The sequence below is a fragment of the Ochotona princeps genome, chromosome 27, assembly GCF_030435755.1.
Source record: "Ochotona princeps isolate mOchPri1 chromosome 27, mOchPri1.hap1, whole genome shotgun sequence".
NCBI lineage: Eukaryota > Metazoa > Chordata > Mammalia > Lagomorpha > Ochotonidae > Ochotona > Ochotona princeps.
The window spans coordinates 3086858-3111490 of record NC_080858.1 but is presented as its reverse complement, the minus strand read 5'-3'; the positions used below and the strand labels follow the sequence as shown (position 1 = coordinate 3111490).

Here is a 24633-nt window from a genome sequence, read left to right as displayed (position 1 = left end):
ACCCACCAAAATAAAGGCAAATTTGAAGAACATCCCAATAAAATAACAGACTAATTAAGACAATGAATAACACATTACTGAAATGACAAGGCCAGATTACCACCCGTTCATTTTAACCCTGAATAAAAATGGGTTAAATTAATCAATCACATGTTATAGATTAGTAGACTGGTTCAAAAATCAACCCATCTATCTGTGCCTACATGAGAAACACCTCACCAACAAAGATCAGTGAAAACTCGTGTTTTTGTTATTTTCATTTCTTCAGAACAGTTTTTTTTTCCTCATTAAATTTTTCACTGCCTCATAAGTTGTCCAGTAGCATCATTTTTTTTTTAAGATTTATATATTTTTATTGGAGTGGCAGATACGCAGAGAAGAGGAGAGATAGAGAGGAAGATATTCTGCCCAATGATTCACTGCAAAATGACTGTGATGGCTGGAGCTGAGCCGATCCGAAGCCAGGAGCCAGGAACTTCCTCCAGGTCTCCTATGCGGGTGCAGGTTCTCAAGGCTTTGGGTGGTCCTCAACTGCTTTCCCAGGCCACAAGCAGGGAGCTGGATGGGAAGCAGGGCCGCCGGGATTAGAACTGGAGCCCATATGGGATCCTGGCACGTTCAAGGTGAGGACTTGAGCTGCTAGGCCACACCACCAGACCCAGTAGCATCATTTTCTTCAAGAAGGTTTTTTATTTTCTTTTGCATTTCTTCCACAATACATTAGTCATTCGGTAGTGTTTAACTTCATGGTGTTGTAAATTTCTATTTTTCTGTTGTTGATTTGTATTGTGGCTTTTCATTTAAGGGATCTATAGGAACGGTGTAAAGGAGACTGTCATATCCAGATGTGAGGATACAATGCAGTGTGCGTCTCTACTTCCAGATCAAAGATGGACTCCCAATGAAACTGTTAAATAGATCTTGACAGTAGGATGCTGGACTCTCTGCCATTGTCCATGCCTACCATGTTAGACATCTGACTGTGCATGTAGTAGTATACTATTGTAATAATATAGGGGAATTCAGTGGGGGAGAGGCGATTTGGGTAGGGGAGGGTAAAGAAAATCCCAGGGCCTATGGAATTTTATCATGAAATAATAATAACGTAGAAAAGGGGAATGGAAGTAAACCACGGGGGTTGTGCCATGGCGTGTAGGCTGGGCCTTCACCTGTGGCACTGGCATCCCATTTGGGTGCGGATTCGAGTCCAGGTCACTCTGTTTCCCATCCAGCTCCCTGCTTGTGGCCTGGGAAAGCAGTCAAGGATGGCCCAAAGCCTTGGGACCTGTACTTGTATGGGAGACCTGGAGCAAGCTCTTGGTTCCTGGCTCCGGATCTGGTCAGTTGCAGGCTCTGCTGCCATTTGAGGAGTGAACCAACAAATGGAAGATGCTTTCTCTGTCTCCTTCTTTCTATGTAACTGTCTTTCAAATAAAAATAAATCTTTAAACCCACAAATATCAATGAGGGAGAGGGCAGGTAATGGGGCGCCCTAGGAAAGGGCAGTCTCTCTGCATGACAGATTTCTGTGGCTTAGCTGTGTTGTCGCTAGACCAGATCCCTGAGAGCTAGAGGTGAGAGTCCCTGTCTCAAGGTAAATTCTGCCAATTCGTAATCTGGATTCTTGATTTACAACTTTACAACGAAGGCCTATCTCTCCTTACTGATTTCCCAACAGTGTCCTCACACCAAGCCAACGAAAAGTTGTTACTCAAAATGTGGTCCTAGATTAGAAGGGTTACTGAGCCCTCACTGATTGGAAGGTGGATTGTGTGCCTGGCATTTTTTTCCTTACATTTTTCTGTCTACAGAAGCAAATTAGTTCAGGATTAAGTGAACCTTGTGATTTGAACTCTCTGAGTTTAGAAGTGTTAGAAAACTGACGCACTTTCTAAGGAGAGAATCCCAGGTCCCTGGCCCTCCAGCTGAGCCCTGTCTCCAGCATGGGGAGGAGGTGGAAGCAGTGGGGCTTAGTCACCATGGCCATCAGCGTCATTACCATCAGACAGATACCTGCAAGGCGCTCCCCAGAAGAAAGAGTCAATCTGTTCATTTAAAGATTTGTTTTCTTTGTTTGGAAAGCAGTCTTATTGGAGAGATAAAGGAAGAGAAATCTTTCATCTGCTGGTCTACTCCCCAAATGGCTGCAACAGCTGGGGCTAGGCTGGCCCAAAGCCAGGGTCCAGGAGCTTCTTCCTTGTCTCCCATGTGGTTGTAAGGGTACAAGAACATGGACTGTTTTTGCTGCAGTTCCCTATACACGTTAGCAGCAAGCTGGATTGGAAGTGGAACATCTGGACTCAAACCAGAACCTGTGTGGAAGCTGGCGTTCTAGGCTGCAGCCTCATGTGTTGTGCTACAACCATGGGCCTGAATGAGTTGCATTTTGGCTCACGGTTTTGGAGGTTCCCAGTCCCAGAATGGGTGGCCCTATTAGACTGATGTTTAATGAAGACATCCACTAATGGCAGATGATATGCAGAAGGAGGGTCGTACATTAAGCTAGTAGCTGGGGGAAAGCTAGGCTTGGCTTGTCAGCCAAGCCGTTCAGGAGAACTGCTTTTTGAAGGCACACCCCAGTGCCCAAAAGGCTGCCACTAGGCCCTCCATAGATGCCGAAGGAGCCTGTCTCTGCCCTTATTCCATTAACCATTAACTGTTAACATGAGAGTTGTGGACCAAGAGCCCAATAACATGGGCGTTTGGGTAACACCAGACTATTATGAAAACGGCCAAAGTATTGTGCAAGCCATAACAGCACCAGTTCTTGGGTGATGGATTGCATGTGGAGATGGTTAAGGTTACACACCATCTTTCTCTGGTGGGTGCTAGGAGTGCGTGGACTTGGCTTATTGATTTGGTCCTCCTAATTTGCTTATTGAGTAATTGAACCACCATTATCTTCATGTTATGTGTGAAGAAATTGAAGCTTGGAGGTTTGTGATCAGTTAAAGCTGATACAATTAGTTAATGTCAGGAATCCAGATTTTTCCAACACCTGCACTTTTTGTTTTCTGTTTCATCAAATTTACTGTGGTTCTGCCCAAAAAAGAAAAGGGGGAAGGCAATGGCTTTCTAGCGTAAGACACAAAATTGTGATTCTGTATAGTTCTTTTTCTAACCAAAGCAACATAAGATGGAAAAGCTGTCATATTTAACAGCGCTGGGACTTTTCAGAGGTAAAGTCTGTTCGGAGTGAAGGGGGATTAGTGCGTGTGAAGAGTTGGGTCCCTTCCCCCACTGGTAGCCAGACTGAGAAAAGTTGGAACCAGTCCTTTAGGGCATGTTCTGTGAATCTGTTCATTCTTTCCGTTTACTAAGAAAATTCTTCCATGTAAGAAAAATATCTTTTCATCAGTCTGTTTTTTTTTCTGAGAATTCTGTATAATAAAACACCATACATTTTGAATATATTTACTTTTTGATAACTAATGAAGCAGTGTGGTAAGAGGTGGCTGTTTGGGAGAAGTGTTGGGGAAGAGGATGGCATTGATTTGATGATGCTCTTGTCTTAGGTGTGGGAGGGTCGATGGCGAGTGATCCCTCATGATGTGCTACCAGACTGGCTCAAGGATAACGACTTTCTTTTACACGGACACCGGCCTCCGATGCCTTCCTTCCGGGCCTGTTTTAAGAGCATTTTCAGAATACACACAGAAACAGGCAACATCTGGACACATCTCTTAGGTATGTATGAACAGTGGGCAATGAATTGAGGATTCAGTTTATTACTTTTATTTGCATGTCTTTGAAGGGAAGGGCAGAAGCTTTTTGTTAAGATTTATTTATTTTGGGGCCCAGCGTGATAGCATAGCGGTTAAAGTCTTCACCTTAAATGCACCGGGATCCCATATGGGTGCTGGTTCTAATCCTTGTGGCCCTACTTCCCTTCCAGCTCCCTGCTTGTGGCCTGGGAAAGCAGTCGAGGATGGCCCAAAGCTTTGGGGCCCTACACCCGCATGGGAGACCTCGAAGAAGCTCTTGGCTCCTGGCTTCGGATTGGCTCAGCTCCGGCCGTTGCGGTCACTTGGGGAGTGAATCATTGGACGGAAGATCTTCCTCTCTGTGTCTCCTCCTCTCTGTGTATCATCCTTTCCAATAAAAAGAATTTTTAAAAAATATTTATTTTTATTGGAAAGGCAGATTTACAGAGAGAAGGTGAGACAGAAAGAAAGAGCTTCCATCTGTTGGCTCACTCCCAAAATGGCCACAGTAAAGCTGGAGCTGAGCTGATTAGAAACCAGGAGCTTCCTCCAGATCTTCCACGTTGGTGCAGGGTCTGAAGGCTTTGGACCATCCTCTACTGCTTTCCCAAGCATAAGCAAGGATGGGAAGTGTAGTGGTTGGGACACGAACCGGTGCCCATATGGGATGCTGATGCTTGAAGAGGAGAGGATTAGCCAAGTGAGCCATTGTGTCAGGCTTGAGGACAACGCTGTGCAAATGCATTGGAGTTGCCATTTTGTTCTCTGGTTTTTTAGAGGTGAAGTCTTGCACTGGTTTACTATTTAGTTTGCACTGTGATCTTACTATAGATGACTATATTTTTCTCTAGATTGTTAGTGCCCTCAAACCAGGCCAGGGAACAGTTTCTTAAAATGTACAGTATTATTTTAATAAGCATTGAGAGAAGAGTATTATTTAATGGAAGAATATTTAATATCCATCTTTTGTGCTCTCCTCCTAGGTTGTGTGTTCTTTCTGTGCCTGGGGATCTTTTATATGTTTCGTCCAAACATCTCCTTTGTGGCCCCTCTGCAGGAGAAGGTGGTCTTTGGGTTATTTTTCTTAGGAGCCATTCTCTGCCTTTCTTTCTCATGGCTCTTCCACACCGTCTACTGCCACTCAGAAGGGGTCTCCCGGCTCTTCTCCAAGTAAGTGTCTGTGATGTGGTGGTGATCTGTGGCTGAGGGCCAGTCGATTAGGGGACAGTGTCCAACACAGAAGAATTCTTGGTGTCATCTCATGGGAACACTTCTGTGGTTTTACATTAGTCAGCAGTATAGTTTGCTCCTTAGCTGTTGGTAGCTCATGCCATATGGGTTTAATTAAAACTCATCATGGATAGTCGTTCTTAACATTAAATGAAGTTTTCTGTTAAATCCTAGACTGGATTACTCTGGTATTGCTCTTCTGATTATGGGAAGTTTTGTACCGTGGCTGTATTATTCCTTCTACTGTAACCCACAACCCTGCTTCATCTACTTGATTGTCATCTGTGTGCTGGGCATTGCTGCCATCATAGTGTCCCAGTGGGACATGTTTGCCACCCCGCAGTATCGGGGAGTAAGAGCAGGTAAGAGCATGTTGAGGTTTTACTTGGGGCATTCATTTATCCCCACTCTTTAATAAAGGCCTGCTGTTTGCCGGACACTGCATTAGGGGATGCAAAGATAACCAGGTCATAGTTCGTTTTGTGGAGGTGTTTTTAATGTAGTGAGTGTGGGAGAGGTAGCAGTGTTTGTAAGCTGTCCTAAAATATTGAGAGATGGGGGGTGAGGGTGGTGATCATGAACTGGATGAGGTGATATTATTTTCCTGAGGTTTTGGGCTGTATTGTTTATAAGACAGTAACTTTGTCACTTTTGTAAAATGAACAATGATTGAATTTTTGTTGTCATGTTTTACGTTTTGTTCTAAAGATTTATTTTACATATTTGAAAGGCAGAATTACAGAGCAGAAAGGGGAGAGAGACAGGTCTTTTCTGCTCCAGTTCTTTCCCAAATGGCTGCCTTGGCTTGGGGAGGAGCTTCACCCGGGTCTCCCGTGTAGGTCCAGTGGCCACACACTCGGCCGTCTTGCTTCCACTGCTTTCCCAGGCACGTTCATGTAAAGCTGGACGTGGAGCAACTGACGCTAGTGTTGCAGGCTCCACCTACAGCATCACAGTGCCGATGCCTTGGTGTGTATTTTTACTTCTAAATAGGAAATCTCTTCAGGTAAGTCAGGATTTGTCTTGTACTGATTGTGTTCTGTTAAAGTAGGTACACTGACTTCTTTCCGTAGCCTCACTGTATTCCTTTCTGTGGCTCTCAGGCGTGTTTCTGGGCCTAGGCCTGAGTGGCATCATTCCTACGCTGCACTATGTCATCTCGGAGGGATTCCTCAAGGCTGCCACCATAGGGCAGATCGGCTGGCTGCTGCTCATGGCCAGCCTGTATATCACAGGGGCTGCCCTGTACGCTGCCCGGATCCCAGAGCGCTTCTTTCCTGGCAAGTGTGACATCTGGGTGAGTATGGCAGGAGGTGATGAAGCGTATGTGCATGGCTGGTAGTGATTCATTGGCAAGCAGGAAAACGATGTGATCAGAACAGTCCTGGGCTTGGTCCTGTGTTAGAGTCCTGTGTCCCTCACCTGCTGTTTTCTCGGGACAGTGAGCGCATAACTACCATTTATTGATTGAGCACTTGGTGCCAGCACTGGCCGAGTGCCTTACCTGAGTCACCACTGGCCCTGTTTTATACACACACACACACACACACACAGAGAGAGAAGGAGAGAGAGAGAATTACATGTGCTTCCATGTTAGATACTAGGAAGCTGAGGCTTGGGGAAGTAGGGAACTCCTACAAGGCACATTATTTTTGACTGGTAAAATTGGATATTTTAAAAAAAAAAAAACTTTTTTATTGGAAAGGCAGATCCATCCACAGAGAGACAGTTCTTCCATCTGCTGGCTCACTTCCCAAATGACCACACCAGCTGGAGCTGAGCTGCCCGAAGCCAGGGCCCTCCTCAGGCTCTCCCCCGTGGATGCAGGGTCCACGGACGTGGGCCATCCTCCTCTGCTGTTTCAGGCCGTAAGAAGGGAGCTGGATGCGAAGCGGACCAGCCAGGAAACGCACCCTCTCCGTGTGGAATGCCAGTGCTGGCACGTAGAGGAATAGCTGATTGAGCCATTGTGCTTGAACCTCTAGAATTGGAATTGCAGTCAAGTTTGTTTGTGCTTTATTTTTAAAGATTTACTTATTTATATGAAAGACTGGTTCACTCCTCAAATGACTACAGCAGCCAACACTGCGTCAAGCTGAAGCCAGGAGCCAGGAGCCAGGAGCTCCTTCTGGGTCTCCCATGTGCGTGGCCTCCCTTACCTTCCCAGGTGTACTATGAGCAGGCGCTACGTTAGCAGCAGAGCAGCTGGGACTTGACATGATGTCAGTTTCACAAACAGCAGCTTGACCCACCGTGCCACAGTGTCGGCTCTTGTTTTGCTGTTTCCAAAATAGTTTAACATGTTGTTAAAGATTTCGTCTTTTTAAATGTTTTATTTTCTTCTACTTAAAGCACAGAATGTCAGAGACAGACAACAGAGAAAGATCTTCCACCTGCTAGTTCACTCCTTAAATGGCTACGGCAACGCGAGCTGGGCCAGGCTGAAGCCAAAAGCCAGGACCTCCGTGTGGGTCTGGAACTCAGACACTTGGCCCGTTGATTCATGTTAATTTTGACATTGCTAACAGGGATATTACTCCTTCTGGAAGAATTATTTGATTTCCTAGGAATGTTTGTCTGGGCTATGACTTTTGAGTGCTTCTGCCTGAGTCCGTGTTATCCCCGTGAGAAGGGCTGCAGTGGCAGGGCGCATGAGAGAGAGCGGTGGCGTTTTTGCAGTGGTGGTTGGTGTGCTGAGCAGTCGGGACACACAGCAACCTTCAGCAGGGCGGTGACGTCATACACAGCCTGGTCCCAGCGCTGACCTGTCGCAGACCCCTCTGTGTGACCAAGGCCTGCCGCCAGGAGTTGGGAGACCCTCCCGGGCGTCTGTTGTCGGGGATCTGTGGCTCACCACTGAGCTCACCAGACACTCTAGTGTTAAGTGTGTACATTTTTGTGTCTCAGGCTTGGTGACGGTACCTGGATTTCTTTGGGGACAGCTGGCCTTCAGTCAGCAGGATATGATAGGCCTAATGGATATTCCGGGGTCTCTGGACACCTTGACTTTGAGCTCCGTAGCAACCATGCCACACGCTCTGCTCAGCATAAGCCAGGATTAAATGGTCATAAACGTCCTAGCAGGCTTAGTAATGTATGCGTTTTTCCACTTTCTCCTCGTCTCGCCCCTCCAGTTTCACTCCCATCAGCTGTTTCACATCTTTGTGGTGGCTGGCGCTTTTGTGCACTTCCACGGTGTCTCCAACCTCCAGGAGTTCCGCTTCATGATTGGCGGGGGCTGCAGTGAAGAGGATGTGCTGTGAAACCTCCCAGCAGCCAGGGACTGGACCCTGAACCATGGCCTGCGGCACCTGCGGGTCTCTCTCGCTGGCCGCTGGCGCCAGCAGCATCAGAGAGTCCCCGGACTGACACCATCATGGGCCTGAGATGGCCCAGGGCTCCATGTGGTACACGACTGAGAAGAGAAAAGCAAAAATAAATCATACCTCAAAGGATGGAGTGCTCAATTAGGAAGAAAGAGAAACGGCCCAAAGCCCCACTTGCTCCTGAGGCCTCTCCCCGGAAGGCTCCACGGGGCCTCCGGCAGCCCGCCTCCTGGCCATATCGTGTTTATCTGTAGAAGGTGGCGCAGTTAGCTGCTGGTTCTTCTCCCTTTTGCTCTCCTTAAAACAATAATCCAAACCAATTTAGGTGAACGTTTATATTCAATTAAGGGTGAGAGTATGATTTTAGATGCTCTTTTGGGCAAAGAAATTAATGTAAATAAGATTTCTAACTTACTGTTTAAACCAGAATTTATATAAATGTTTAAAACTTAGGGGCAGGGGAGGGAGGGAGCATTTTTGTATAGAATGAAACATGCAAGTACCACACACTGTTTCAATGTCGCACAAAGGGACTGTGGGAATCAGGCGATGGCCCGGAATGTGCAGTGTCTTGGTGCAATGAGGTGCCTTCTGCAGGCTGACAGACCTTGGGCCCTAGTGAGTCAGAGAGGGTGGCCCAGTCCAGTGACCACATGACCATTGTCAAGGCTGAGAGCCCGGGGGGCCCTGAGCTGGAGAAAGTTGGTGTGTGTTCTCAGTGGAATCAGCAGGTGCACGACTGGCAGGGTGTTAGGATAAAGACTTGAGTTAAGGCGGTGTTTCGGAGACTGACTAGTGGACCGAGAGACGACCCCTCGTGTCATCTAGGTGCTGGGAAAGGGGCAGAGGGGACGAGGGCCGGCCTCTGGACACACTGGCACGAGGGCTGCTGTGGTGTCCTGGCATCCTGTGTACTCTGCTTCTAGTTCTTGCCTGATTAGAAAGATGTGAGTTTTCCAAATCTTGCTGTGGAGTTCTGGAATACCCTGTAGATTTCCCTCTATTAAAAAAGAATCACTGCCCTAACTTAATCCCTGGGGATAAAACCTGACCTTTCTGGCATCATACTCTGTGGCTTGGAGCTGGCCACTGTGAGAGTCCCCCTTCCCCTGTGCTCATTCCAAAGGCTGGCGGCCCCTTCCTTTGGATTAGGAAGGAAGAATATGGCCTTGGCACACGAGTGTGGTAAAGCCTCAGCATGACGGGCGTCGCAGCTCCCTTGTGCAGCGAAGCCCACCACAGAACTCTGTAAGGCTGCTTCAGTCCTTCCTTGTTCACCACGCAGGAGTGCTTATTGCCAGCAAGTCCAGCGTGGGCTCCTGAGCCCATCTTTCTGAGTTACCACTGGAAATAAAACCGATGGCTCTTGTCTTGCAGTGTAAGGTTGTCAGAAGGTAGAGACAGGAGATATTCTGCTTCATAGAACTCTGATCTTGGCTTCTAAAGCCAAGACAGCTTCCCCAAATAGCATGGTGTCTTAGGTTACTGTCACCTGAGACTTCAAGGGGTAATGTTGCCTCCAGGGGCTTGCAGATATCAGAACTGAACGCAAGACCCCGGGCCTGGGGACTGACTTCCTCTCTTGGACTGTTTAGGGGTATGGGGACGGCCTCCCATTTGCTGCGAGTCCAGGAAGGAGGAGTCCGTGAGCGTGTGTGGGTGCTGAATGCCATGTCCTGGTGCTAGGTGGGCCGAGCCAGAGGTGCAGCGCTGACCCGGCGCCCTGCCTCGTGAGGCTGAAGCAGTGTTCATCCAGTCCAGCAGGACTGTGGCCATCTGGAAGGAAGCTCACTTGGTTTCTTGGGAGCATTAGCACATATCAGAAGCCAGACTTGCTTTCCTGTCACGCACGCTGGGATGCAGGGAGGAAGCAGCCATCTCTGGGCCCAGTTCCCCGTGCCCCAGGGCAGGAGGAATCTGGTTCAACATAGCACAAACCCTTAGGAAGAATGAAGTGAACGCCACCGACGTGTGAGTGTGTGTGTGTGTGTGTGTGTGTGTGTGCGTGCAGGCCTGCCTGGGCCCGTTTCTCTGTGTCTCCATGTGAACTTCACCCCGGCAGCCTCCCTGTGCACTTGACCGTCCAGTACCCGCTGAGAACTCTCACCAGGTCGGCGCCTGAATGCCTTACTCTCAGCGGCCGGAGGCCTGCTTGCTCTGTGCAGTTTGAATTTTCTTTTTTGGTCACGGGCTGCATAGGACTTCTATGGCTTCATTCTTTCACCGTTAAATAGTGGCCTTTTTCAGTATTTTCACCCTTCCCCTTTACAAATTGCTGAAGCCACAAAGCACATTTTGGGGGGTAAATCTTAGAAGGCTGGGGTTCCAGAAGGCATCTGTGTGATGGCTCCATTCAAGGGGTTTCCCTAATTGCTGTATTCTCAGTTTCTTCTAATAAAAAGAACCAAATGGAATGTGAGTTTCTGTTGTGTTTGTTAAACTGTGTTTTCTTATTTATCTGAAAAAGGGGGCAGGGTGGGGATGAAGGGTGTGCCTTTCCTCTGCTGGTTCACTCAGCAAAAGGTGGCAATGGCCATATCTCGTGTAAGCCAAAGCCAGGAGCTCAGTCCAGCTCCCCACATGGTGGCAAGGGCCCAAGCACCTGGGCCACCCCCCGCTGCCCACCCCGGCACAGTGGCAGGAGCTGGATCGGAAGCAGAGCAGCCGGGATTGGAGCCAGTACTCGGATGTGGACCGCAGTCACAGACAGCTGCTTAACTTTCCGTACCGTACCCAGTGCCTGGCCTGACTGTGTTTTTCCACTTCACCTTCGGCACTGCCTAAAGCCTTGAACACTGAATTTCTCTGAAACGCTCTGAAACTTTTGTGAAAGCACAGATCAGGCTCTTAGATCAGCTCACTCTCCCAACTTTTGGATAGAGAACAACTCAAGGGGGCAGTACTGTATCCACTGTAAAGATTTACTTGAGAGGCAGTGTCACATCTGCTGTTTCTCTCCCCAGACAGCCTCAGTGGTTGGGAGAGGGCCAGGCTGAAGCAAAGAGCCTGAAACATCAGGCCTCCCGCGTGGGTGGTAGGGCCTTGGCACTCCAGCCCATCTTCTGCTGCTTTTTCCAGGAGCGTGAGTAGGTAGCTGGATCAGAGTGGAGCAGCCCAGAGTCACCATGGCACCCACACGGGATGCGGGCATTGTGGGTAGCACCTTAACCTGTTCTGTTATGAAAGTTTATGCAAGGAATGCGTAATATTAGTGAATGTTTATGCCAAGGGAGATAACTACAGAACTATGGCTCTTATGTAACAATAACCCGATGTAGTCTGTTATTTTCATTCTTACAGAGGAAACTGAAGCATAAGGGCTTATGTCTGTTGTGGCACTCTGCTGGAGAGAAGAACGAAGAGAATTTAAGGAGCAAAACTTCCTTCCTTGATTATTCTGATTATTCTCGTGAGTGTTGACTTAATGACTTGGAGTTTGTTTTTTTGAAATTCAGAGACACACACACCGAGAGAGATCTGTCCTTTGCTGACTTGCCTGAACGACAGCAGGAAGCCAAGAGTTAGGAAGTGCCTTGGGCTCCCGCAGAGCAGTAGAGGCAAGCCCAAGGTCATCCTCCGTTACCTTCCCAGGTGCGTTAGCAGGAAGCTGGGTTGGAAGTGCAGGCTCTGGGACTTGAACCTGCGGCCATGTGGGGGGATGCCACAACACTGAAGCTCCTAAGGTATTTCCAGTATTGTCTGGTGGGTCAGTCTGCTCTTGGTGTAAAGATACACTCAGGCTTCCAAATCCAGTTTGGGGTTTCCTAGCCTTGATGGGAGCTTTGTGCTTGCTGTTGGACAGGTGATGTTCATTCAGGATACTGCAGAGGAAACAGCCGAGTTTGAGCTTTGGCTTTATAAAGCCTGGGGGTTCCGGGTACTCCAGAGAAGCCCTGGCTGGTGCAGTGTTAACAGCTACCCCAGGAGCAGCTTCCTTTTCTGGAATATTCTGCGTTCTATTTTTTTTCCTCAGTGGGCATGAACTGTTTGCTCACAGCCCCCAGGCCCTGTCTGGGAGTCTGTTTGCCGTTGCCTGCACTTTCATGAAGCCTCTTTTCATCACTGCGCCGTCCCTCCCTTGGTGATGAAGAGGGCATCCCACCTCCATGCAGCATGGGCCACAAGTCATTGGCTCCCTTTACCCAAGTGGCACTGGTTGTGCAGCCTGTTGCCAACTGGTGACCGAGTGGTGTTTGTGCCAAACCTCTGCCCCACCTCCTTCCTTGCTCCTGGAGCTCCCCGACCCCTGTATTTGCTGTCCTGAACGCAGTCTTCAGCTTGTGGCTGAGGCCTGATGCCTGAGAGCATAGAGAATAGTGTCAGGAAGCAGGCCAGGCTGCCCTCTAGTGGTTCCATCAGGAGAGGAAGGAGGCTGGCATTGGGGCATGACTGGTAAGACAGCCACATGTAGTGAGAACCATCCCTCCTGGGTGCCAGTTCCTGTCCTGGCTGCTCCATGTCCAGTCCCCTCAGCGTCCTTGCTTAGTGGCCTGAGGAAAAGTGCGGAAGGCAGCCCAAGAATTTAGGTGCCTGCAACCCACGTGGGAGGCTTGGAAGAAGCTCCCGGCTTTGTCCTGGCTCAGCCTGGCCACTGGAGCCATCTGGGGAGTGAACCAGTGGATGGAAGATCACTCTCTCGCAGGCCCGGCAGCGTGGCCTAGCGGCTAAAGTCCTCTCCTTGAATGAGCCGGGATCCCATATGGGCGCCGGTTCTAATCCTGGAAGCTCCACTTCCCATCCAGCTCCCTGCTTGTGGCCTGGGAAAGCAGTGGAGGACGGCCCAAAGCTTTGGGACCCTGCACCCGCGTGGGAGACCCGGAAGAGGTCCCAGGTTCCCGGCATTGGATTGGCGTGCACTGGCTGTTGCGGCTCACTTGGGGAGCGAATCATCGGATGGAAAGATCCAGCTTTCCAATTAAAAAAAAAAAAAAAGATCACTCTCTCGCTCTGAGAGAAAAAACACGCACGTGGTGACGTCTGACCTTTAAGGGTGGAACATAGGGTCTTGATCAGAAATGGTCTTTCCTTCCCCTGGTTCAGAAGGGAATTCCCGGGGCCTGAAGTGTAAGCCCTAGGGCAAGACCAGGAGCAGCGCAGCAAGGGGTGCTGGGGTGCTGGGGAGGGGAGCTGCTGCCTTCAACCCCTGCTCCAGGTGGGCACCGATGACCTGCACTGGAGCTTTCTGGATTCCAGTGGTCAGCATATATTACTGTGTGCGAGGCGGATACAGGCCATCACGTGGGGCGGGTCAGTGTCAGTGCCCTGAACAGTTTTGTAAGATTCATTTATTTTATTACTACAGAGAGGAGGAGAGACAGAGAGGAAGATCTTCCGTTCGAAGATTCACTCCCCAAGTGAGCCGCAATGGCCAGTGCTGCGTCGGTCTGAAGCCGGGAACCAGGAACCTCCTCCGGGTCTCCCATCACCTACGCTCTTCTGCTTTCTCCTCGGCTCCTGTAAGTGGAGCACCCGTGCCGACCTCAAAGCGTGGTAGCAAGACGGGTGGCCGTGACTGTGGTTTTGGGCCTTGTGTCCCGTGAGGGGCTTTGTGGCTGGCCTGCTCGCTGCTTGCTGGTGGACACCTTGGCCTTGAGAGTGTGAAGACCCGGAGCAGGGGAGACAGACCTCCCCAGAGTTTCTGTAGGTTCTGCCATTAACGCTGTTCTCCCAGCAAGGCTGCTGCCTCTTGGCATCAGGTGTGGAGACTGCAGAGGCAGCTAGGGCAAGGAGTCCCTGAGGAGGTGTGCGTTGTGGGGAGAGGGGGTGAGTTCTCACCACGGGGCCCTCCCAGGGCTCCATCCTGCAAATCGGAATGGTCCCCAAGGATACCACGCCAGACAGTTACGTGTACTGCAGTGGCGCCAAGTGGTCCCCAGGGCTCCCGTGCCCTGCCGCTGCTCTTCTGCCAGCTGCCGCAATCCCAGGCAGCAGGTGGCTTTGCCTTACGAGTGTATAAGTTGGGGCTTTTGGTGGACATCACACACAGCCACGCTTATTGCTCTCTTGACAATAGAACCCCTTCCTCCTCCAACACAGCGGAAGTGGAGTTGAAACTTTGCTGGGCAGCAGCTGGGGTGATGGGGTGCCCTTCTCCAGCAGCTCACGTGAGGGACGCTCAGTGGTACGTGGTGCTCCACTCTGTTCCTCAGCCGGCAGCTGGGACACCCAGGACTCAGTGGACACCTTGGGGACAGATGGCGTTCCTCCGCCCGAGGGGTTCTGGGAGGCCACTTTGTGGGGTGCTCCTTTCTTGTTCCAAACTGAGGGCTGGAGGCCATGCGGGGAGCTGACCTCACAGAACATCTCGGAGAGGATCGCCAGGCTGAGGCCGGCATGGCGGGCGAAACAGGAAGGTTAGACAAGGGTGGGGGTCCCAGGGAAGCAGGCACACAGGGCCAGCAGCAGCAGGGCGAGTGAGGCCGAGGTGTCTGCCGTGCCGCCACAGTCCTGGGCGTTCTCCTGCAATTGGAACAGAGTGGGGAGGAACGCTGTGAGCAGGAAGGGACTAGCCCGAGCTGGGGCAGGGAGGATGTGCAGGAGCAGGAGCTGTGGCTGCTCCTAGCTTGTCTTGGGGACCGAGGGCGGGGGGTGCAGAAGGAGCAGCAGCCTGGGGCGGGGTGGGGGTTGCCACCGTGGGCGAGGCATGCAGTCATCCTGCGATGTCACCCTGCTAACTGTCCACACTTGGGTTTCCTCCCATTTTTCCTCAGAGTGAAGCTAAGTGTGGTGCCAATGAAGACCCCTTTCCCCCAGCTGGGGCCCCTCTGCTCGAGGAAGTGGGGTGTGTGCTGGAGCCAGCCTCGGCTGCCGGATGGCTTGCTGTGACACGGAGCCTGGATGTGGGTTTGCTGCCTTGTTCACAGCAGCCCGGCCTCCTGTAATTCCATCCACCCTTGTCCCTGCCTGGAATCTGCCCATCAAGTCCTAGGCCCATAGGAAACACCCCTACACTTGAGACAGTGTAAGGGCAGGGCCTGGCACTCTGGCAGTCCAGCCACGGTGTCGGTTTTGGGGGACCTTCACCAAGGAGGTTCGGTTGTGTGGGTGTGCATGATCGACAGTATCACGGACTGTGGGGACCGCCTCCATGTCCACCCCCCACTTCCTTATCCCCAAAAGTCCCAGGCCTCCAGTCCTGCCTTGGACTTCCTGGTGGTCAGCGCCATCCTGAGGCCACCTGGAGGCCCAGGCACCGGTCATCTCAGGGACATAGACACTTCGGACCGCACCCCAGAGGGGCTCAGACACACGCTTCTGTCCGGAACTAGGGACGGAAGCTGCTCTGGTCACCAGGGAGCTGCCACGGTCTCAGGAGCTCAGACACCTGTACTGATAGCGCATCTTCACTTCCTGCACACCCCCGCCCCCACGCACAGGTATGGGGTGGCTCCCACTGCCAGGCCCGGCGCCCCTCGCCCCAGCGCGTCACCTCCGCGTGGAACGCATGGCAGGAGTCCGGTCTGCGCCGGGGCTTCTGGGAGCGCATCCTGTGGCACTTGACCGATGCGTTATGTGGCAAGCCCGCTGTTAAGGTTAACATCGTGTACCATTTGGGAGACCAGAGTGGAGAGAGGGGCTGGAGAACACACACAGATGTCCTTGCACCTCTCCCCTGCCCCAGCCCTGTGACACTGTGCCACCCCAGCTCGTCCTGAGGGGCCGGAAGGAAGGATATATTTCACTTCTGTGGCCTCCTGCAGGACAGGTGGGAAGCTGCTGCAGTCACAGGTGGGGTCTGTCACCAGCAGGAGAAGGTTACTGTTGGGGACCTGCTGCATCACGAAGACCCTGCGGCAAGGACGAGGGAGGGTGCTCATGGGGGAGAGGCATGTGCTTGGCATTTTTGGGAGGGGGAATAAAGAGATCAATGTAGTTGGGAAAAGGGCAAGAAGGAATGTAGGAAGGGAGGTGAGAGAAGGTCACGCAGGCCACTGCTGTCCACTGAGTGACCTCGCCCTTCACCCTGAGTGTCAAAGTAAGGCACGAAGCAGACTTGACAGGAGGCCGTCATGATGCGACCTGAGGTTTGGAGTATCATGGTGTTTGACAGATAAATAGACTGAGGATGTGGGGGCAGAGGGCAAGAGTAGAATCAGAGAAACTCTTAGAAGACCATAAAAGTCATTCAGAATAACCAAGGTTGCTGGGATCAGGAGAGATGGGATGGAGTTGGTGAGAAGAATTTTGACTCTGGATGTCTTACAGGTACATGGCAATGGATTTGCTGATGGCTTGGACCTGATTGTGTCTTGATCCCTTAGAAGACTGTGTAAGGTGTGGTTTAAGTCACAAGTCTGATGGTAGGTTAGGAGAAGATCCCGGGTGAAGGAGAGAGTATCTCTAGGCAGTCTACAACAGATCGATTGGTGATAAAAATGGAAGCTATGGAAGGAGGAATAGTGTTCAGGGGATAGTTGAATTTGAGAGGTTGAAGGAATCTCAAAGAAAGAACATGTTAGGGGACAAAAAAAAAAAAAAGGAATTTTGAGTATAGAATGAGAATAAAGGTCCAGTGGGAAAGGTTAGCATTGGAGATTAAGATTTGGCAATTATTTTTTAGAGATGCAAGGTGAAGGTTTACAGAATGAAAGCCTGCCTTTACCTCAGGAGGTGGAAGCAGGGGGTCAAGGACCAAGTGCAAGAAAATGCCCACCATGAGGAGGCAGAGAGAAGAAGTAGCATTAACAAAGTAAACAAAAGGGGGTCTGTGGAACCCAAGAAGTTTGCATTGCAGAGAGGAGTTGATCAAGGGTGTTCTCTCTTCTCCTCCCCTCTCCTTCCCTGCCTTCTCCTCCCCTACCATCCCCTCATCTCCTCTACCCTGCCCTCTCCTCCCCTTTCCTTTCCATTCCATTTTCCTAAGGAAAAAAAATGTTTAAGGGTATCAAGATGATTCTTAGGGTCATAGGTTATCCACAAGCGGGAACAGACTTGTCAGTTGTCCATGCTATGGGGCCTGGGCTGGATCTCCAACGTTTGAAAGAGATAGTTTTGGGGCTTGTGTTGTGGGACAGTAGGTTAAGCTTCTACCTGCAACACCAACATCCCATATTTGACTGTTGGTTCAAGTCTTGACTGCTCTCCTTCTGATTCAACACCCTACTAACACCTGCGAAATAATCAAGTATTTGTGTTCTTGTCACCTAGGTTGAAGACCTGTATTTCTGTTAGTTGGCTTCAGCCTGGTCTAGCACCAGCAGTTGCAGCCATCTCGGGAGTGGACCAGCACATAGAAGGTCTCTTTAACTGCATTCCAAATGAATGAATAAATGAATGAATATTTAAAAGCAACAGAAGAGCTAGTTTTACTTTTCTGGAACCAACCACAACATTGTCCTTTGGAAAAAGTTCTCTTTGTGTTGTCTTTTCTTTGAGTTTTATTTTTACCCAGATATCCTATGCTCTCAGCCACCCACCAAGTTTCCATGGAGATCTGTAGGGGAACTTTTTCAGTCCTGGGAGTAGCAGACACACAGTGCTTTCTTGTACCCATTGAATTTGTCTTTGCTAGATTCCCCACTCCGTGTGTACTGGACTCTGTCCTCCTGGGACCCGGAAGGGGATTCATCGAGGAGAACCCATCTGCTGCTTTGACTGCATTCCTTGTGCTGAAGGGCATGTGTCACGGACGGCAGGTAGAGACGGTTCATCTTCCCTGGATATGAAAATACCATTTGATTAAGCATGTGTTGGCAAAGAGCAGCCTTCTTTATAAATAGATCTCAACAACTTCTAACAAAAATTTCTATACTCCATCAAACCATTAGATTTTGTTTTGTATATATAGAACAATAGAGTATTGAATTTCAACTTTAAAGCTGCCACAGTTGAGAACAATTATGAATATACTGTGAAATTATTTGTTTCTGAAATTAAGCATCAAGCATCTTCATAATTGAAAAAAAGGTGACTTAAAATTCAAGATTTTCCTGAATTTTTTCCAATTTCAAATTGTAAGATCTGGAATTTCATTGCTAGGCCAACTGTCTTAACCTGGAAAGTGCCAGATTTGAAAATTCATGAGTAGTTCAACAGCCTAATATGTATGCCATATTGGCATACTAACCGCTCAGTTGAAGGTTTCATTGGTGTCCTACACCTTAGGACGATGGGACAGGCTGGGTTGAGGCTGTAAATAGGACAGATGAGTTCTGCAAACAGTGCTTACACATTGTCCACAGCTGTGGCTGAACAACTGCTCTTCATGGCCAGCATTGCACAGGGTAGGCCAAGGAAAACACTGCCATTTTAACAAGCCTGGTCCCTGTCTTAATCCTCTTGATTGCTTCATGGCAATAGCTTTCATTTTATTGTATTTTTCCCCCTCACATATGGATTTGTTTTTTGTGTGTTTATGGTGGCACATGTTTCCCTTTTCAAAAAGGTAGTTGGGGGCCAGGCACAGTAGCCTATTTGCTAAAGTCCTCTCCTTGAACATCACAAGATCCCATATGGGCACCGGTTCTAATCCTGGCAGCCCTGCTTCCCATCCAGCTCCCTGCTTGTGGCCTGGGAGTGCAGTTGAGGACAGCCCAAAGCTTTGGGACCCTGTACCCGTGTGGGAGACCCTGATGAAGCTCCTGGCTCCTTGCTATGGATCTGCTCAGCTCCAGCAGTTGTAGCCACTTAGGGAGTGAATCAATGCATGGAAGATCTTCCTCTGTCTCTTCTCTTCTCGGCATATCTGCCTTTCCAATACAAATAAATAAGTGTTTAAAAAAAAATCGGAGCAGAAAGATGTGTTGCTGGAAAAGGTGCTGGTGGAAGCAGTGAAATTGACAAGAAAGACTAAGTTTCTGCAGGGGAACCTGATTCCCCCACTGGAGCAATCCCTGTACTTTCAGGCCGTTTTTACTCTCTTGAGACCTTGTATGTATTCTATATGAAAGGATTTTCAATGAGTCCTTGATCTGTAGGTCCTTCCTTGACTGCTCTGGGCTATTCACAATGGAGAGGAACAATTGATTTACTTACATCACTTCTCTGTTTTTTGTTTAATAGGCCAAAGGGAATGTGAACGGTGTGGTGAAGACTATTGTTGCCAACTATACTGCTGGACCCTGGGGAGAAGCTCAGAATTAACTTCAGGGTGTTGCATCAAAATTGTGTGGTTGTTGGCTTGGGGAGTAGCATAAAGAATAATTGCTTAATGTAAAAAAATTGCAAAACAACACTTTACTCAGTGTTTATTTTTACACATGAAGGATTGAGATCTTTTGGTAAATAGAATGTTTATCCCAACTGCTCAAACCTACATTATATTTCCTTATTTAAAGGCAAATAAAATTCCCAATGTAAAGTGAATATATTATCAGAGAGTGTAAGCTGTCCCAACTTCCATGTTAATATTTTCAAAACAGACTTTATTTATTTGAAAGCCAGAGTTCTGTAAAGAGGAGAGATGAGAGAGTAAGTGATCTTCCATCCATGGTTCACCCCCACAATGGCTGCACTATCCAGGCTGGAATTCCATCTGGGTGTCTCACATGAATTATAGAGGACCAAACAATGTGCCTTCCTTGGCACACTGGCATGGAGCTGACTCAGAAGCACAGCAGTGGGGCCATGAACCAACATATGGGATTATGAAGCAACAGAATCTACCTCGGTGGTAGATTAGCCCAGTGTCCCACAATAACAACCCCAATAGATTAATCTTAAAACACAACTCTGATTTAATCTCTTTCCAGCTCATCAACTCCAAGTGGCTCGCCACTCTACACATCAAAGGTCTAACTGACTTATTTTGGCATTCAAGTTTCTCCAAATTGTTCAATCTTTTATTTTCAACAAATGCTGCTTGCTACCTTCTTTTCACATCTTTTTGATGAAACCAAATGCATTTCTACAGTTTCTGGAACATACCTCCTGTGTTCCTGATTCCATGTTGCCCACACTGCCTTCTTTTCTTTCTTTTCTTTTTTTTTTTTTTAAAGATTTATTCATTTTATTACAGCCAGATATACACAGAAGAGGAGAGACAGAGAGGAAGATCTTCCGTCCCATGATTCACTCCCCAAGTGAGCCGCAACGGGCCTGTGTGCACTGATCCGAAGCCGGGAACCTGGAACCTCTTCCGGGTCTCCCACGCGGGTGCAGGGTCCCAAGGCTTTGGGCCGTCCTCAACTGCTTTCCCAGGCCACAAGCAGGGAGCTGGATGGGAAGTAGAGCTGCCGGGATTAGAACCAGTGCCCATATGGGATCCCAGGACTTTCAAGGCGAGGACTTTAGCCGCTAGGCCACGCCGCCGGGCCCAGACACTGCCTTATTTTCCATCCAGTGCTCTAATAGCACTCTTTCCCCACCATTCTTGCATCCACCCATCCACCCACCCGCCCATCCATCTATCCCTGAGGACTTGGAATGCATCAAAATTAGAGTTGGGCAAAAAAGATGTATAAAGACAAGGCACTATCCTCCACTTTTATGCCTTTGTCATCTTTGAGGACAACAGATAATAAGGCAAAATTTATCCTGTGATGTGATAAAGGCATGATTGTGGCAGTGTAGAAGAGAAGCAGAGTAAATTGGAGTTAAGAAAGTCTTCTGGGCTTGGTGGCGTGGCCTAGTGGCTAAGGTCCTCGCCTTGATCCCATATGGCCGCTGGTTCTAATCCCGGCAGCTCCACTTCCTCTCTGTCTCTCCTCCTCTCAGTGTATCTGACTTTGTAATAAAAATAAAATAAATCTTTAAAAAAAAAAAAAAAAGAAAGTCTTCTGAGGAAGTGACATTTGAACAAATTCTCGGAGGGCAGGAATCTTGCCGTCCATGTCAATAGTTTTGTCATTGGCCTTCCTTCTTTCCATGTGCTAGTCATTTCTTGCTGGCACTTTGACTCATCCGAGGTTCCATGTTCCTTTTATTTTATAATGCTTCCATCTTCAAGGCAAACCATGCAAGATTCCTGGCAAAGAGGAAGAGGGCTCACGGGGCCAGGAGCATGCATCCAACCTTCAAGGCTCATAACACGGCGCAGAATTCTTTTGCTTACATTTTGCATGTTTGCTGTTGTGCTTCACACATTTGACAGTTGAATAACTGAGATTTACATTCAAGAGAAAACTGCCCTTACAAAAGTTACAATTTAAGCCTGACTTAGGAACACACCCACAACAGCCAGCCAGTTATTCACGAATTCCCGGAAGGTCCAACTTTAACACTGCTTTCAGTCTGGTCCTTTTCTCTTTAATTTTCCCATCCACCAGCAACCCTGGGCTCTAACACTTGGTGTCTCCCTTTTTCTGCTTTTTCTCTGTGATACTTGACTTTACCAGACACATGATTGTCTTCAAAACGTTCATGGACAACATGTGTTATGGAAGAACTATGCATCGACTTCAGCATTTTTACACAAGAACAAACAAAATGCAAATTAATATTTCAATGTCACTTTGCCATGGACATTCTGAAGTATCCTTGTGTGACATTTGTGTTTACTGTTTCCCAACTGTATTGATACCTACAATGGTGAGGGATAAATATTATACGCACTCAAATAACAGTTGTGGGATTCATGAATGGTATAGAATGAATCAAATGGTGAGGGAATTAATGCCCAGGCTGCTAGGCTGGTGTCACACAGGTTTGTATTACATAGCTTCTCCCGTGTACAGCCTACCTGTCTGGTTTTCTGCCTTTTGTGCTTACACTGAATAGGGTTATCTCTCAAAGATGTGTTTGAGGATACTTTAAGAGTGCATGAAGAAGTAGGAAGGAAAGATAAGCTTATTTTGATTCAAAAAAGTTTAAAATCCATGCATTATTTTTCTATACTATACCTAACCATGACTTTTGGAGACCCTTCTTATTGAACGCTGCTACTTCCTTGCTAAATTCTGGGGCTTAAGGACCCCTGACAACCCTGTTCTTGGTGCCTATCTGTATTGCCTGACACTCCTTTGCGATGCTTTTTGGCTTCCCGTCTCTCCAGCTAGCTTCTTTACAGTCCCCTGAACTCATTGCCTGTGTGAAGGCAGCTCCTCTTCTTGCTGGCATCTTCCTCCCTGCTCTGCCGTCTGTTCTCAGGGACCTCCCTCCAACCCTTGAAAACCAGGCACTGGCTTATTACTTCCCTGTGGAAGTTTCTGACCAGCTGCTCTGACACAATGTTCATCCTCTTGGTTCATCATGAACTTTGGAAGAAGGCACCTTGAGCTTGAAGTGCTGTCTTGATCATCTCTCTATTTCTCATTCTTTGGTGAGGGGCTGATATTTGCTATGTGTCCACCAAATAATTTCTGTATATCTCTAGGCAGAATTAAGTGACGACTCAAGTGGGAGACTGGTGTTTGGGTTAGCATAGGAAATTACACATAATCAGTTTTGGTTCACTTTAAATGGGTCTAAGCAATTTGGATATCAGATTATGTTTTAGTCCATGATTGAGGCTATAATTCATCTTTGCTAAGAAATACCACACAAAAAAATGTAAATGCCAGTGCAGAATCGGAGATGAATTACTTCTAAAGAAGCACCATTTGATCTGTGGCAAAACCACCATAAGCCACAGTCATCCATCAAGATTTACAGAATGTTGCTGGCCAGGTAAACCTGGCTGAGTTAACTACTGAGTCCACTCAGCCACCGGGACTCTGCCATGGTTGAAGTGCTCTGTTTCTTGACTTCGGTCAGTGTCCCTGCTGGTGGGTGCTGGTGGGTGCTGTCCAGGCTTAGGCTCTGCTCCAGGCCTCCTTTGCCCCAGCCACAGTGAGTATCTGGCAGCTATGCTCTGGTTGCCAATGACTTTTTGTGTGTCTCTTGGAAGTCAATGGAAAGCGTCCAACTTTTTCATCTCTCCACGAGGAACTGCTCTGAAGCTCACAATCCTGCTTTTTCTTCTCCTTGGTGATCATTTCAAATGTGGCTCAAATCTAGATCTTGTGGAAGAGCCCAAAGTTCCTCCACTGCACCACCAGTTTTCATGAAATCCAGGAGAGTCCTTATAATGAAACAAAAATAGCAAAAATAAGTTTTGTGTTTTTCTGTACAACTTGTCAAAGCTGAAGATCTATTTTAATATTTAAAGATGTGATGCCATCTGGATGTGGTATCCCATTTTAAAGCTGAGACAGTGAGTCACGGTTTCCGATTCAAAATACACAGTTTACTAGATTTATTCTTCCTCCTGTCTGAGATGCTTTCTGTCAGGCTAGAGACAGATGGCTGAGATGTTGCAACACTCAGGGCTGTTTCATTGTACAACCCCAAGAGCTTCATATCACAGTCTGTGTGAATCATACCTTCTAACATTGTGCAGTGCCCAGCCTACGCCACTTGACATAGCCCTTGACACCAGCGGGAATTTTGCCTCTCACTGTGGTTCTGAGCTCTGGCAGTGTTGCTCCTGAGGCTAGGGGACCAGGGAAGTATATGAATTCTTATTTCCTGAGTTTTGCTCGCGCTCGCTCGCTCGCTCTCTCTCTCCATCTCTCCTGTGTGTGCAACCTTGCCTTTCAAATACATACATTGTAAGAAGAAAAGAGAAAGCAATTCTACTGGGTTCCCGCTTCCTCTCCAGCCGATTGGTACTGACAGAGCACAAGCAACCACCTGCTCTGCTTTCCCATCCATCCACATCCATGCATTCACTGTATTCAGCAATACTACAAAAAGCTGTGCAAATGAAACTCAAATCTAAGCTTATTTGGGTGCAGAAGTATTTTTAAAACCCTGGCATGCAAGAATCTTCAAAATGTTCATGAAAATGTGTATTATTAAACAACTATGTATAGATTTTGAAACATTTGCACCAACAAAATTCTAGCAGTAAGTTTTTCAAGTGCCTCCTCTATGTATTTGGCCTTCTGTATCTCCTGAGATAAAGAAAAAAAACAGTTGTAGATTTCAGAAGGCACAGGAGATATTATTAGCAAGATAAAGCCATAAGGCAATAGAGACATTATGAAGAACAAAACAGAACATGGGTCCAGTGCTGTAGCCTAGCGGCTGAAGGCCTTGCCTTGTACACGCCAGGATCCCATATGGGTGCTGGTTCTAATCCCAGCAGCCCCGCTTCCCATCCAACTCCCTGACTGTGGCCTGGGAAAGCAGTGGAGGACGGCCCAAAGCCTTGGACCCTGCACCTGTGTGGGAGACCCAGAAGAGGCTCCCGTCTCTTGGCTTCGGATCTGCTCAGTTCTGGCCATTGCAGTCACTTGGGAAGTAAATCATTGGATGGAAGATCTTCCTATCTCTCCTCTCTGTGTGTCTGGCTTTCCAATAAAAATCAATAAATCTTTAAAAAAAATCAGAACATATGCAGAGAAAAAAAAGGAAAAATAGAATTAGAAATACCCGCTCTCCTAGAGTGTTAACATTAATTAAAGCACAGTTATGAGGAAATTTTTAAAGTGTTTTGTGTAAGCAGCTAATAT

General features: G+C 48.2%; 1 protein-coding gene across 2 annotated transcripts in view; it reads left to right on the top strand.

The window, feature by feature from the left end:
* ADIPOR2 (adiponectin receptor 2) overlaps window positions 1-8389 on the top strand; it is a 52849-nt gene extending 44460 nt beyond the window's left edge. For both annotated transcript variants that reach the window (XM_058655809.1, XM_058655808.1), the window contains exons 4-8: window positions 3516-3687; window positions 4688-4874; window positions 5109-5296; window positions 6038-6231; window positions 8069-8389. In XM_058655809.1, the coding sequence (XP_058511792.1) occupies window positions 3516-3687; window positions 4688-4874; window positions 5109-5296; window positions 6038-6231; window positions 8069-8197 (870 nt within the window). In that variant the 3' untranslated portion in view covers window positions 8198-8389. The remainder of the gene's footprint in view (window positions 1-3515; window positions 3688-4687; window positions 4875-5108; window positions 5297-6037; window positions 6232-8068) is intronic.
* The last annotated feature ends 16244 nt before the right edge of the window (window positions 8390-24633 follow it).